This window comes from Pygocentrus nattereri, chromosome 5, assembly GCF_015220715.1.
Source record: "Pygocentrus nattereri isolate fPygNat1 chromosome 5, fPygNat1.pri, whole genome shotgun sequence".
NCBI classification, from domain to species: Eukaryota; Metazoa; Chordata; class Actinopteri; order Characiformes; family Serrasalmidae; genus Pygocentrus; species Pygocentrus nattereri.
Window position 1 is genome coordinate 27318572 of NC_051215.1, and position 15034 is coordinate 27333605.

The 15034-nt window shown below is 43.2% G+C and overlaps 1 protein-coding gene across 2 annotated transcripts in view; it reads right to left on the reverse strand.

The window, feature by feature from the left end:
- meis1b (Meis homeobox 1 b) overlaps nucleotides 1–15034 on the reverse strand; it is a 77527-nt gene that overhangs the window by 17625 nt on the left and 44868 nt on the right. For both annotated transcript variants that reach the window (XM_017690695.2, XM_017690696.2), the window contains exon 9: nucleotides 9213–9289. In XM_017690695.2, the coding sequence (XP_017546184.1) occupies nucleotides 9213–9289 (77 nt within the window). The remainder of the gene's footprint in view (nucleotides 1–9212; nucleotides 9290–15034) is intronic.

Consider the following 15034-nt stretch of genomic DNA (forward strand, 5'->3'; position numbering starts at 1 on the left):
AACGAAGAAAAATGTAGGCTGTGCCTGGGGCTCAATGTGATGTAAGACAGAGTGAGAGAGGGGGGGGTGGGAGGGTTGTACCCTTGTATGGTTCACAGACTCTGCACAAATGCACACACACACACACACACACACACACACACACACGCACCCCCCCCCCCCCCCACACACACACACACGCACGCACACAAACATGCACACATACATCTCCTCCTACAACTTAGTGCCACAGAGTCGTCCATGCACATACAACACATCCCCAAGCTCAGACAGTCTTTCTGAAACAAAGGAACGGTTCTCACTGCATCCCTATTCAACAACATGCTCACACATCCTCTCACAAACTCTCATAACTGCATCATACATCCAGAAAAATTACTGCGTGAGCAAAAAACACCTCCTTAACAGGGACAAATTGTATGTATGCACACTCTCATACAGATGCATGAACACCTCCAGTCACTAGTGCACAACCACATCGGTTTGTTTACATATAGTACCAGAACCAGAAGTCATATTAATGGTGCTGTGTAAATGATTTATTTTTAAGAGATATTTCTGAAACGATCAGACATGAGATAATCCATTTCAAGGGAACTGTTCCCTTCACTATTGTTGGATCAATAACTCATATCTCCAAAACTGTAACTTTACAGGAGAAGGAAAAACATACTTTACTGTTAATGTAAGTCAACAGAACCAGACTTTTTTCCAAGTCATTATGAGATGTTTATTGTGGTCCTTTCATCATGAAATTTACACACAATGTGAAGGACAACAGTCATTTTCAAATCCTGTCAAAAACTGAAAAACAGAAAGTTTTGTTCTGACAGCAGTGATGAAGTGAAAAAAAACAGGAGTCTCCTAAACTGGTGTTCAAAAATGATTCAGTTATATAACAATTGTGCAAGAACTGTTAGACCACCAAAAACTGGTCGCTCAAATAAAGAGCGCTTAAAACTTTCATGTTTGAGAGAGAGGAGAAAATCAAGCTGCTTCAGATCTGAAAACATCCACAGGTGTTTCTGTCCATCCTTCCACTGTGAGAAGACAATTCAGTGCTGTGGGTCTGAAAGGATGTGCAGCTGTTCAAGAACAAACTCACTGAGAAAAGGAGATGAACACATCAAACAAAGAAGCTGAACAATGGACTGACCACCCCAGAGTCCAGACCTCAGCATCACTGAGTGTGTTTGGTATTACTAAGACTGAGAAGCAGAAAATGCAAATAACTTCTAAGACTGAACTTTGGAGGTGTGAGATCAAATCAGCTCAAAAGAAGAGAACCTGTAATAAAGCCAACGAGTGGACATGCTAAATATGTAAAGAAGTCATTTTATATTTAGTTAATTAAATAAATATTTTCTGTTTTTTCTTGATGCTAAAAATGAATAACTTTTATATTGTATATAAAAGACTATATACATATAAGTCTAAGATGCTTGTCCTTCTGTGTCGCGGGGGGTGCTGGAGCCTGTCTCAGTGGTCACTGGGCGGAAGGCAGAAAACACCCTGGACAGTATTATCTCTCTCTCTCTCTCTCTCTCTCTCTCTCTCTAATATATATATATATATATATATATATATATATATATATATATATACATACATACATACAAAACCAAAGTGTACTCATGGGTTGCTACAAAAAGCTAAAGGTAGAAATGGACTATCAATAGAGAATCTCCTGAAAATGCTGTGTAGACCAGTAATAGACTTAGTCTCTGACTGGGCAGACTAGTCCTTGATTTAGCAAATTTTCTAAGCCTAATCATAAAGCTAACCCTAAGCTTAGTTACCAAAAGGAATGTTTCTGCTCTTTCAGTTACAAAAAAAAATGAAATGCAACATGTTTTCCTCTGGTTTTCCAACAAAGTCAGGACATTTTCAAAAACAAACACACATGGACTCTCAAACAGATGAACGCACACATGTACACCCAGTCACACAAACACACACACACACACAGAACCACTCCAACTTGTCTGATGTTGACATAACGCAGATAGAGATCAGGTCTGAGCAAGTGCTGAAATTCCAGTATGGCATTGTTAGCAAACACTCCAGAACTGACTGAGCCTAACTGCGCAGAAAGACAAACAATAATAATACCCACACTCATCAATCTGTGCTGGCTAAAGTTTCCCGCAGCTTTTGGCATGGGTGGGGTGGGGGTGGGGGGGGGGGCAGTGTGGGCCGGCATGCCTGCGTGGAGCCGCAGTAAATATGGCTTTTGTTGGGCAGGGTGACCCCGGGGTGAGATGGTATTTCGTCGAAAGGCCACAGAGATTCACGCTAAAGCACCTTGACAGCGCGGCTGTGTGAAAGCTGCTGCGGGGCACGGGCTGCGGCGCGCCTCGTACACACACATACATACACAGACCTATGTTCCTGTGCGCGCGCACACACGGACACGTTTATGTACAGCCATGCTCACACTCAGAATCAGTGACTAAAGTGTGTCAAAATACCTAATCTGGCATTGCACTTCAAATAAATCACGGTAGCCTTCAAACTCTGGTCCTGGAGTCTGTCCTGCTCATATTCTCTGGACCTAAACTATCTATTCAACTAACTATAAAAAACAGATACATGTAAAGAGACCTAGAATGAATTAAGTTTTGGATATTAATGATACAAAAAGAATCTTCTTGTGCAAATTGCACCTGGTGTCATTATGAAAGACACCGGTCAGGAAGATTTCACACAGTAAGTAGAAGTCATGATGGAGGCTGAAGGAGCTTCCTTAAGTTCAACATTATTAAACAGCACTCAGATGGAAAAAGCTACAGAGCCACAGCTCAAGACCTCACACATCCCTGTCAATACAATTGGTTCCATATTATGCATTTGGGAGTTAATGAAGTTCATGGACAGTTGCACCACGCAAGATTTCTCCCAGAGTGGTGATAGAGAAGGTAAGCAAGAAACCGACAGTCACTTGAAAGGATTTGCAGAATGACCAAAATGCAGAAGGAACAGCTGTTACATAGAGACCAATAAGCCATGAACTACCCAGGCAAAACTCCATGGATGCCTAAAACTTGAACATAATTATTTGGACCAGAGATCAGCAAATTGTTGCCCCTTTACTGTCCTGTTGCGGCTCTGTAGCATAATTAAATTTGTAGTTAAAAATAAAATAATTCTCCTTTGCAGCAGTAAAGCTCTGCTGATTGTTCTAACACAGTTTTAACAATAAATGGTCTTAAACGCTGGAGTTAATGTAGCCTATAACTGCTAATTCACAAACCGTTAACCCTAAAGGTACAACAATCTCGCCTAGCTAGTAGCTAACGAAATGGCAAAGAGATTTAAGACAAGTGTTGAACAATTGGAGACTAACAGACGCATTTCCATTTATGTGCACTCCTGCTGGTTTCCTGATACATTTAATACTGGAAAAAAAACATGCAAACAAACAAAAAAAGCAAAACTGTCAAAAACGAAAAAGTTGCAGAGCTGAATGCAGCTTCTCGCTTGCCAGCCTCTTGTTTGAATTTTCCTGTTCCACCCTAAATGGTGCAGCAGCATTTAAGGTGGAAAGGGAAAATTCAAACGAAGCTGGTGAATGATAAGCTGACTTCAGTCACGTAAAAAGTCAAACGCCGAGAGACATTTTATAAGAAACGGCTCTACATTTGATGAAAAGGTTCCTGCTGGAGATGTGAGAAAAGCAGCTATAGCTGAGCTTAAAGCAGAGCAAATAAGTCTATGTTTTCATTATTATAGTTTTTATCCTATACTAGGGCATTAGCACATACTGAGATATATTTATAGCCAAGATGGTAAAATGGACATAAAATGTTGTGGCTCCCAAGGTGGTTTAATTTTTGTTGAAAGGACAAAATGGTTCTTCTGAACATTTGGGTTGTAACTCCTGACTTTGACAAAGCCCATCATTTTTGAACAATGTCCTCTGGCCAGATGAAAAAAAAATAGCACTTTTTGGCTTTGGTTTCTGACACAGTGAATTATGAGCATGGGAGCATCATCATACAGGGCTGCTTCTCTGCACACAGCACAGGGTGTTACATGTCATCAAAGGAAACAATGAATGGAACGCTGTACTGGGATTTAGTACCAGAGAATTTGATCTCATCAGCCAGGAAACTCAGAGAGAACATAGATGTTTGAGCAAAACAACGACCTCAAACTTAAAGCCAAAATAACTCAAGATAAGGATTTTGAAACTGCAGGTTCATCACACTTGAGGGACCCTCGTGACCTTGGTTAACTGAAGATAGTTTGCCAAGATGAATGGGACACAACTGATTGAACCACAATTCTGCAAAAGGCTAATTACTTCTTACAATAGAAACCTAAAAATTGTAATTCTCAACAACTGCTTTGCAGCAGTCCTAACGTCATTAATTTGTGGTATGTGAAATCTTTTTTTCCTATTAATCTCACCTTTTAAATACATTTTTTTTTGCTTACACACTTTTTTGTTTATATTTATAAGGACAACATCAAAAGATACTGTGTGAATTTCAAGTAGGTATAAAAACTAGAAGTATATCAAATAACAAAAACACAGTGACTGAATATTTGTTCCCCCTCACTGTCATTAACGTGGGCATGTTAGAGCAAACAGCAAAATATGAACAACTAGTGTTTGAAACAACTGCTCTAGCAAAACCTACACACATTCTCTCTCTCTCTCTCTCTCTCTCTCTCTCCTTCTCTCTCTCTCTCTCTCTCCCTCTCTCTCTCCCTCTCTCTCTCCCTCTCTCTCTCTGCAGCCATAAAGTGGTGTATCACTTCTTTGAGATACCCACTGGGTCAAGGGTCACGTTCTCCCTCTAAGCCTGCCAAAGAATACACTCTGAGCATGGAGCAATCAGCCATAGCTTACTCAGAACAAGTTTCAACTGCTTTTAGCATGGGCGGGCCTGGCTGTCAAGGAGATGAAGCATGCCAGTCATCCAGTTCTCTCTTGCTAGCTCTCTCTCACTCTCTCTTTGTAATAGACAAGGAATATATATACATATATACGACATATATACAATGAGGTACAAAAGTCCACTAGACCATGAGTGAAAATGCTTTAATTCTGCATATGTTTCTAATTTAATACAAAGTTTTTCATTACAAATTCTATTCTCAGCATAATACATTGCCAAAGTACAATCTTTGAAATATTTACATGAATGTTAGAATTTCTTTGTACGTGGTACAGTATGTCCCCCTTTTGCTTTATTGACTCAAGCTGAACACAAGCTTCAGTAGAAGGGATTAGGGCCTTAACACGATCAGTGTCACAAATTAGCTGAAATTTGAATAGTCACTTAGAAACATTAGTGCGGAATCTTTAACAGCGCTACTTCATTTTACTTGTTAAAGTAAACATTCTGAATTGTTCTGTTGTTTTCCTGGTTTAAATAAAAAAAACTCCCACATTTCCACTGTGCTCTCAGACTTTTGGACCCTATTGATATATATAACAATTAAAAAAATAAAACTGTTAATTACCGAGTAAGTGTGTTTGTGTTGTGGTTTGGTGGTGGGTCATGTTCACTTCCTCTCCCTCTCTCTTTCTCTCTCTCTCTCTCTCTCTCTCTTCTTTCTCTCCCCCTTTTTTCTCTGTCCCTTCTTTTTCTCTCTTGTTCTCACCCCTCTCTCTCTCTTTCCCTAATCTTTGCCCCTTTTCCCATCTCTCCTTCTCCTTACAGTTTTCTCAGTTATTCCTTTGTCTTTTTCCTCTTTCTCCTTGCTTTTCTCTCCCACCTTTTTCCCTTCTCTCCCTATTTTCCCCTTCCCTTTCTCCATCTTTCCTTACATCCCCCACTTTCCTTTCTCTCTATTTTTTCTATCTCCCCCTTTCTCTTTCATTCTTTTCTTAGACTCCTCACTCCCTTTCCTCTCTCTCTTGTCGTTTTTCCTTCTTTCTCTCTCTTACCCCCTTCTCTCCTTTTTTCCCTTCTCTCTCTCTTTCTATTTCTTTACACCCAATCCCTTTCCCTTCCTTCTCTCTCTCACCCTCCCTCCCTCCCTCTTTCTCTCTCTCAGGCGGAGAAACCTGATCCGGGGCTTGTGTGGACGCTGTTTCTCTAAAGTAGCCCCGCCACACTTCTCTCCATGCTTTTAAGACTTTCATAAAAGCCGCCTTATTGACAAAACAATCCATCCCTGAGGTTTAAACACCATCTTTAAGGGCATTATTAAATTCCGCCAGGAAGGGAGGACTGGACACGGCGAAACCCGATGACCCGCCCATTGATTTCACATCAGCGCTCTTTATGGAGCGTTCTGAGAGCAAACACTCGCTCTCTTATCATCAGAGACTAAAACTCCCTCTCTCTCCCTCTCTCTCCTCCTTCTTCTCTCCGAGCTTTGTTTTCCTCTGCGAGTCACTGTAGCGGCTGCAGTCTGTACCTTCTGTATCGGAAAACGGCATCTTAGTAAATCAACCTGATCGCAGCCGCTGAAAATAGACCTTGTAGTCAATCCACATTCTCCACTCGCTGCTCGACTGTCTTCAGCCCAGCGATGTGCGCTCATGCGTACCCTGCTCATATGAGCATAAGGCTGTGCACATGGGTGTGACTAAAACTATGTCTGCCTGTGTGTTCTTATATGAGCAATGTTTTTAATTCAGATTTTAAACGCCTACAGCACAACTACGCAAATGCTGCACGGTGCCTTAACAATGCATGCAAGTGCAGATTTTTTTCTTTCTTTTTTTCAGAATATGAAAATCCAGATTGGAAGCGTTCCCTCACGCTATGTTTTGTGCCAATAATTCATGAGCGATCTGCGCCCCGCACGCCCTTTAGCATTTTTATTTAATCTCCAGCCCGACAATTCGTGGGACCCTCATCAATAATGAAGGCCTACATGCGTGTTAACAAGTCTGCAGGAGCAGGGTTTTTTAAGAATGGCTGTCACCCCCTCCCCCCGAAGTGATCTCTTCTTTACCCCCACATGGTCACTACTGACTTGAATCGGACTAGGATCTAGAAAACAATAATGAATGTGTTGACAGTGAAGCGCAGTCTGGTGATTAGGACTGATATGTATTATGTTGCAGTTTTCAAATGATGCAGACTGAGAGATGAGTCAATAAAATGTGCATGTTTGTGCAGGAGAGGTATCATTGGTTTTATCTGGAGAGGCTGCCGTTGCTCGTTCTATTTGATGAATTTCATCACTCTGTTTTCTGCTGCTCCAAGCCGTGTTGGCCCTGTGTTTTGACTTGCCTGATAAATAGAATCACAGCTCAGGATATTGCCTCTTAAAATCAGTGGGTCAGGAGGTAACATCACCAGGGGTTGCCATGGAGACACCCAATGGTGAACATCCAACGGTGCAGCAGGCCTATGAAGCAACAGATCCCTCTTGCTAACCCATGATATGTCTCTCTCTCTATCTCTCTCGGACACTGTCCATGTTCCCTCTGTTGCCGTGGACACACACACACACACACACACACACACACACACACACACACACATGCATGCAGCGGAACACAATATGTGAGGGAGCAGAAAGATCTCAGCATGCAGGGTTTAGCAGTTAATACCTCTTAGATTAACCACCCCCGACTCATCGTTCACACATACACGTGCGCAAAAGCACACACACACTGTTTGAGCTGCTATTGTTCCACCGTCAACCAAAGCCACCCAGCACGCCAACCAAAGTGACAGGGTTAAAACAGGGCGTGTGGTCATGTGACTGCCTGTGCGTCCTGCCTGCTCTCCAGTGCTTAATGTGGCCGAAAGAATTGATCTCCCATGGGTTGCTGTGAGGTCACAGAAATTGATAACCCCAACAATACTCCCTTGCGTCTTTCAGGCTGCGCCCTGCCGATAGAGCACTTGTGTAAATTAATCCTCCAATGGCAAATATATTGTGAATAGCCCATTGTCTCCAAGGTACCAAATTGAACAATGGCAGGGATTATGTTGTCAGAAATCACATTTGGTGTAATGGCTGTTAATACGTCTTCCCTCACTCTGCTCTGAGTTCTGTTGTCCACAGCTAGAGAGGGTTTGTTACATGTAGGTGCAGCCTACATCAAGGCCCAGTTTATTCAGCAAAACGAATGAGGGCATGTAATCAGAAGCTTGGCAATATTAAACTCTGACACTTATAAAATAAAGACCGAAAGCATTCGCACAGGCCGAGGTGGGGACTTTCATGTTAGTCCCTTGCAACCTTATGGAAAGTAAGCATGTGTCATAGGTTTTTACAAGGCTCACATCAAAAGCGCTGCCTGGACTCAGTTTCAGCAGCCTACCCATGTCTATCTCAGGCCATTCATTAGACACGCCTAATAAAGGTAAGTACGTACTGATAGCAGTCTCTGCTAACATACGAACCGAGGGCAAAAGCTCACCCCAAAGTTTATAGTGCTTCAGCAGTGGGAAATGGGGGAATCAAAGGAGCTAGTTAGTAAAACACAAAGAGCTCCGTTTGTCATGTGATACCACAAGAGAAGAAAAGAAGGCTGTACTCTCTCCAAAAAAAGGTATGAAACTATCACTGGGGCAGTGCCCTTCTTGTCACTGGGGTGGTACCATTAAGGGTGCAAGTCAGCACCTTTAGTCAGGGAACAAAACTGTACCACAATCTGTTGAAATTATATTTTCTAAACTGTATTGACTTTAATTTTATTGTTCTGTATTAAAACATTTGGTTATGAAAAAGTACAAATACATACTTTTCACAAGGAAAAACCTAATTAAGGTTCACAATCGGATCTTAAAACCACTGTCGTACCTTTGAGGGAAGATCTACGTTGTTTGTACCTTGATGAATGAAAATGTACCTACACAGAACCTTTATTTCTAAAAGTGTTACTGTGCCCCAAATCAAGCATTACATGCTATGTGTGGTAATAGTAATGGTTTTGTCTTCTATTTGATGAATATTAGGGTTTTGGACATTGATGTTTCTGGAGTAGCAGTCAGAGTGAAAGTACGCATTTTCGGTCGTTTGAGGAAGAGGGTTTAAAGAGACGTGTGAGAGTCGCTTCTCTCATGGGAATTCCTATTAGATTCATACCGTGGCTGGAAAAATCCTAGCGGCGCTTTGGGTGGATTGATTTGGAAGCAGATGAGGCGGTAAGTGGGAGAGAAAAGGGAAGGGAGGTCAGGCGATGGGGGTGGAGGGGTGGGTAGTGTATTCATTCGAATCATTAGAAGCTGCTTGCCACAGGCAAGGCTATTGATTGTATGTAAACACAAAAGGTACAATTGACTTACCAGTTGTTCACTTGTAGTATGGTAAGACCGGTGTCTTGTGCCAGTTGTTTTTTCTGTTCTTCTGATGGGTAGGGGTGCTGCAGGAAAAAGACAGACACAAAAACAGTGAAATATCATAAATAAATCAATTAATGATGAATGTGTTTGTTGGCAAGGGGCTGAGATGCAGGAGGGAGGCAGCGCTCACACATTTGAGAGGCAAAAGTGGCAAAGCAGTTGTTAATTAGTGTGAAAAAGCGAGGTGTGTCTCTTTCTTAGAGTCATTAATGGAATATGAAATCGTGTAATTAATGGCAGCGAAAAAGGCAAGCCAATTATAAAGTTAAGTGAAGTGTAGAAACAGAAACATTAATTAGAGTGCTGTGCCGTACAAGCCCACTCCAATTTATTCCAGCCGCCTCCCCCCAGCTGCGCTGTCGTGAATACGTGATGGAGGAGGGATTTCTAATGCCATCTTTGCCCCGCAATACAGACCAGACCTTCTAAAATCTCACTTTGTTTCCATCCTTCTATCTGTGCACTGTACTAGGCTGTTCTCATTAGGAAGTTGAGATCTTATAATAACAACAATGTGGACAACAGTGGTGCTGGGAAATGAACACTTGATTCGAACTGTTTCACCAGTTCAAATGCATGTAAAGATTTATATTAAGAGTAGGGCAGCAGTTGGTGTGGAACCTGGTGGCTGGAAGGCTAAACAACGTGTGGGTCATGAATAACGCAAGCTGGCCTGCGCCGAGGGCCCAGCCTTGTAAAATGGCAGGAGCAGAGGACAGAGTACGGTGTGCACAGCACAGTTTTTCTAGACAGAAAGTGAAGCTCCATGCTGCATCACTTACAGCAGTTGTTTTCCAACCCCTTGCCTGCTCATACTGGCATATCCCATCTCTAATATACCTGGTTCAACTGATCAGCTAATTAACAAGCCCGTCTTGAGCTGAAATGCTTCTTTTAGAGCAGAAAAACACTAAAATGTGCAGGGCGAGGGATCTCCAGGACCAGGATTTGGGAACCACTGACCTATAGAAAGCAGGGCACAGGAATGACCCCCCCTCTCCATTCATGTGCCCCGCTGCTTTTCCCCCCATTCTGCTCCACTGACATAATAAGAACGGTGGGCTCAGAGACCTCTAGCCCCTGAGCGGGTCAGTGGGCAGCCCCATGCTGTGCTGGCAGATCCAGTTCTTCTAAAACCATTACCAGGGCCCAAGCCTGCCATGGATTAACCCACACTGAGAGGTTAGTACCGGCTAAAAGATGTGGAGTCATCAAGTTAAACAGGGAAACAACAAGCTCTACAAAGACCACAACACACCACTGTGTGGAAAAATGCTAACCTTAGTGGTATAAAATAAGAGTTTGCAGAGATAAAATGCTGTCTGAAAGATCAACGGCACAAAAAATAGCATGATTCCACAGATACAAATGCTGAATGCACTGTGCAAAGGCCTGGAGAACAAAAAAAGTTAAATTAAATGATGAGGAGCCCTCTAATGTAGAAAAAGACATATAGAAACATTTTGGCTCCACAACTTGTCGTCTTCTTTGCGAGTGTAATAAATTGGAATGTCTTTTATGTCGCTCCATGCTGCTCGGCATTTGTTTACTGGGAACTCTGGAGAAAGGGAGCTGTTTTCTTATTGCTCTCTGTCATTTCCATGTGATCTGATTGTAGGTAATTGGAACAAACTGTGGCTAATTTCATGCAGAAAGTTATAATTGCAGAGTCGCCTCTAGCCACTTTTTGAGTGGCTTTTTTTGAGTGTTTATATCCGGGGACCTGGCTAATTCTATCAGATCACAATACTGAGCTCTGTGTTAAACTGTGGCCTGGGTAAAGTATGTGAGAAAACAGCATTCATCTAGTCATCTGATCCCTAATGTTCCAACAGGAGGACATCCACTTTCTGATACCAATATAACACAGTGGTGTCCCACAAAGGTTGTGAATACATCTTATCTGGAGTCCAGGTTAAAGCTGGGACTTTGTTTAGTGAGTCTGGAGAGGGAAGAAAGTTGTGTGCCATTAAAGAGGAGCTGTGGTTTGTGGGTGGATCAGCACCACTGTGTATGGGGGCAGAACCGTACTGCAGGCAGGGGACAGTGGTGGGAGTGGGGGGCCTCGTGACCAAACTCGGGGAAGGCCACGCCAGAGGCTAAACAACAGCACAAATGCAGCCTGTTCTACAGCCGGCTGGCCCACACAAGCTCCTGCTACAGGGCTGGACTGGCGCCATCACCATGGACAGCCCAGATCGCAGACTGAGGGACCACACTTCTTCTCGGGATTCATCTTCGGATCTCCTTTATCAGTGTCACACTAGTTAACAATTATTAGACTGAAACTCATCACGATTGACAGCTGTAGAGGGAACACCTAGTGAGGTGAATTTTATGATAAGTTTAGTTTGTGCTTGTGACATTAGTATTGCCACCAACTCCATGGCTACTCCAACTCCAGTTACTATGAGGTCCAGTGAGATGTGTGGGAGAAACTGGGGCAGCCGCATTATAAGACAACATATGGGTAACTTCAGAAGATACTGACTGAGTGGGATTTCTTGCTTTTTCACAGAGAAGGAGGGAAAACAATGGAATTCAGTCTGATGATGTCAGTAAAACAGCCCAATGGAACAAAAAAAATATCCATAAGAAGACTAAACCCCAACCTTCACAAAAAGCTTCTTAAGCTGACTAAGCATCAACTCCATCCACAAACAGTATCCAAACTGTTTGGCACGGTCATAGCTAGCACATATTGAGAGTATTCTCCTTTTTCTTCATAAGAGCTAAAGCGGTACCTTGGAAACATTCTGTGTGGTGTAACAAGTACCTCGCCTTTGTTGGCACAATGACTCCAAGGTAACCACACCTACAGAGCCACAGATCTAGAGTCACAAGGCTCGGCAGGCTGGGTGATTTAAGGGAGGGGAGGGATTGCACTACACAGCTCAATAACAGCACTCATTAGGCCCCTGATTACCCATGCTCCCCATGGTGTTTTAATGCCCGTGTTCCAAATGGGTCCTCCTTGTTGCTCACACCTCTAGATTTCCCTCTCCATACACTGCATCCTTAAAGCACCGCCCATTCACCCCCACAACCCCCCAACACACATTCGATTTCATGGCCACTGACATATTCTATTATATCAAAGCATTCCTGGAGTATGGTTGCATTTGTTCAAGAAGAGTTTTTTCTTTTTTTTTCTGGCCTCCAAATGCCAAATTATCACTAGTTGTCAAAAGCAGCATGATTTAAAATCTGCTTAAAACGAAACCGACCAAAATGATTTTTTATTACAGCCTGAGAAAGCCTGGGTATTTTTAATCCTCTTGGCAAGCAGGACTGGGTGAGAAGTGTTTTCTCAGGCCTCGTCGCTTTTTTTTTGTGAGAACGCAATAATAGCGGCTGAAGAACAGATGGAAAATTTCGACGCATCCTCCCTACTTTTCCTCCGCCTATCTTAATGATATGTCTTGTCCAAATATACTACTCCTTTCATCAGAATTTCCAGCCCGTCTGCAGCCACGCATGCCAGAAGAATAGTGTCCTCCCTGCGCGTTTTTGTACTGTCATGAATCTTATCTTTATGTGTGTGTGTGAGAGAGAGAAAGTAGTAGAGCACCAACTGGACTTTCAAAGCCTGCTTCCTCTATGGCCTCTTCATCCAGAGCATGCTAGGGTGGAGTGTAGAGTGCAGGCTCTATCAGAGAGATAAGAGACCAACCCCCCCTCCCCTTCTCTCCGTGAAAAGCAGACTCAGATATAAACCCTGCTCTCCTCTGACCCCAGCCTGCTCCCTTGCCCTTACCCACAATGCCATGCTGCACAGTGAAGTAGTCTTTGAATGTAGGTCAGATATGAAGAGGAGAGATATTTCTGAGGGATATTTCTAAAAGGGAAGTCAAATACTTTCACGGTGAAAAGATTTAAGAGGTAACAGTAGGACTGATCGCCTTTAACATGAGGGATGCTATTGATGCTATTATTAACATGAGGTGCTTTTGAAAAGGCCATACTTTGGATTACTGTTTTGTGTCTATGTGGGTGTAGTTGAGTAGAATTATATGTGCTGGGAAGAAGAAGGTCTGGACCAGCTCCAGTCTTGCTTCGTATCACAACAGCATCTGGAATCCTCCGGCTCAGTCCGAGGGGAGAGCGATTTCGGAAGTTTCTTTTTTTCGGACGTATTTCTTCACTCAGTCAACACTCAGCGCTGGCCGGGCCTGGCGGAATAAAGACATCCTCCCTAGAGCTAATGGTGGACATCTCTTTTGGTGTCCCATTTAACCAGTTAATTACAATCAGCCACAACCCACCCAGCCCCCCTTCCACCCTCCTGACTGCGGTCTTCATTATACGCATTAGTGTTATTATCATTTTTCTATTTAAGGCAACACTTCTCTGTATCTTGTGTGATTCGGATTAAAGAGGCTTTCAGCACAAGATTAACTTAATAAAATTGAGTGTGTGCTGACATTGCTGCTTATGATTCTCCCACATAATGGAACACAAGAGAAAAAGCATGCTTCAACTGCAGCATCTCTGATCCAGAAGAAAAAGAAGCTGATATCACCCTGCTTAGGTCACCATCTCCACTAACTGTCCGCACTGCCAAGAAACAGCATAGCATGTACTGAGGAACTGTTTTCCAGTCAGGCAGTTCATGGACAGCCAAGGTCACAAAGTAGGCCCTTTGAGCGTAGCTCTGCAATGGGTTTGCTTCAGCTGGATCTCCTGCTGCTACCTCACCTCTGTATTCCATGGTCCTAATCCCCATGGAAACCGAGCTGCCCCTCAAGAATGCCCGAGGCAGAATCCACGGGCCTTTTTGGCCAGGGTGTCCTCCATATCATATCAACAGCCCATCTCAGGCGTTCCCTCTCTGGGAAAAGGAACAGGCTCCCTCCTGCCTGCGGTATGGGCTCCTGAATAAACAGGATTAAGGCTGAAGTTTACTGTTCCCCCACCAGCAACTGAGCCAGTGCTAATGCTGTGCTCGCCAGGCCCAGAGCACCGCCTACGACAGCCTGGCAAGGAGGAGCAGAGATTACCTCCAACATCTGCATACAGACTAGTCATTCCATCAGGGGAATTGTGCGGTTATTGTTGCCTTAGTCACAGAGTTGCTGCATGGTACCATGACTCTACTATCTAGCCTTTCACTATTGGAAGAAGAAGCCATATTTAGTTACTATCAAGTCTTCTGAGATATCCCTCAGAGACCAAAGCCACCACAAATTCCTTTTTTGTGTAGGTGGCATAAATGCACAGTCCTGGCCCTCGTTAGACAGCAACAAAACAGGCTTTGGAGAGGGGGGGGTGAGCGAGAGGAGAGAGGAAAGTAAGGGGAAAGAAAATAACAGCACAAAGCTTTTGCAACCCAATTTCTTCCTAAGATCCTGATACGAAAGAGAAAACAACAAAAGTGTGTATATGCATGTGAGTGTAGTTGAAGTTGGGGGGGGGGGGGTTCTTACATTCAGAAAACAACTGGAGGCTAGGGTTTAAGATGCCCTGGCGGGGTGGTGCGGGCTGCCTGGCTCACTCGTAGCAGTGAGAATGCTGAAGAGTATCTTTCATAGGAGAGAGACATGAGGTTCACAACCAGCTAAATCAACACAAAGCCGGCACATGAATAATTCACAGCCACTGTTTTTAGAAAGCCTTGTTCTACAACCAGGAAAAGCTGGAGAAATTTCACCCATGGAAGCACTTTTTTTGTCATTTAATCTGTCCTGGAGATAAAAAGAGGGAGATGTGTCAAATCTGGTCTTCAGTGCTTTAATTAGTTTCCTTGCGTTAAAAACATCTTTTGT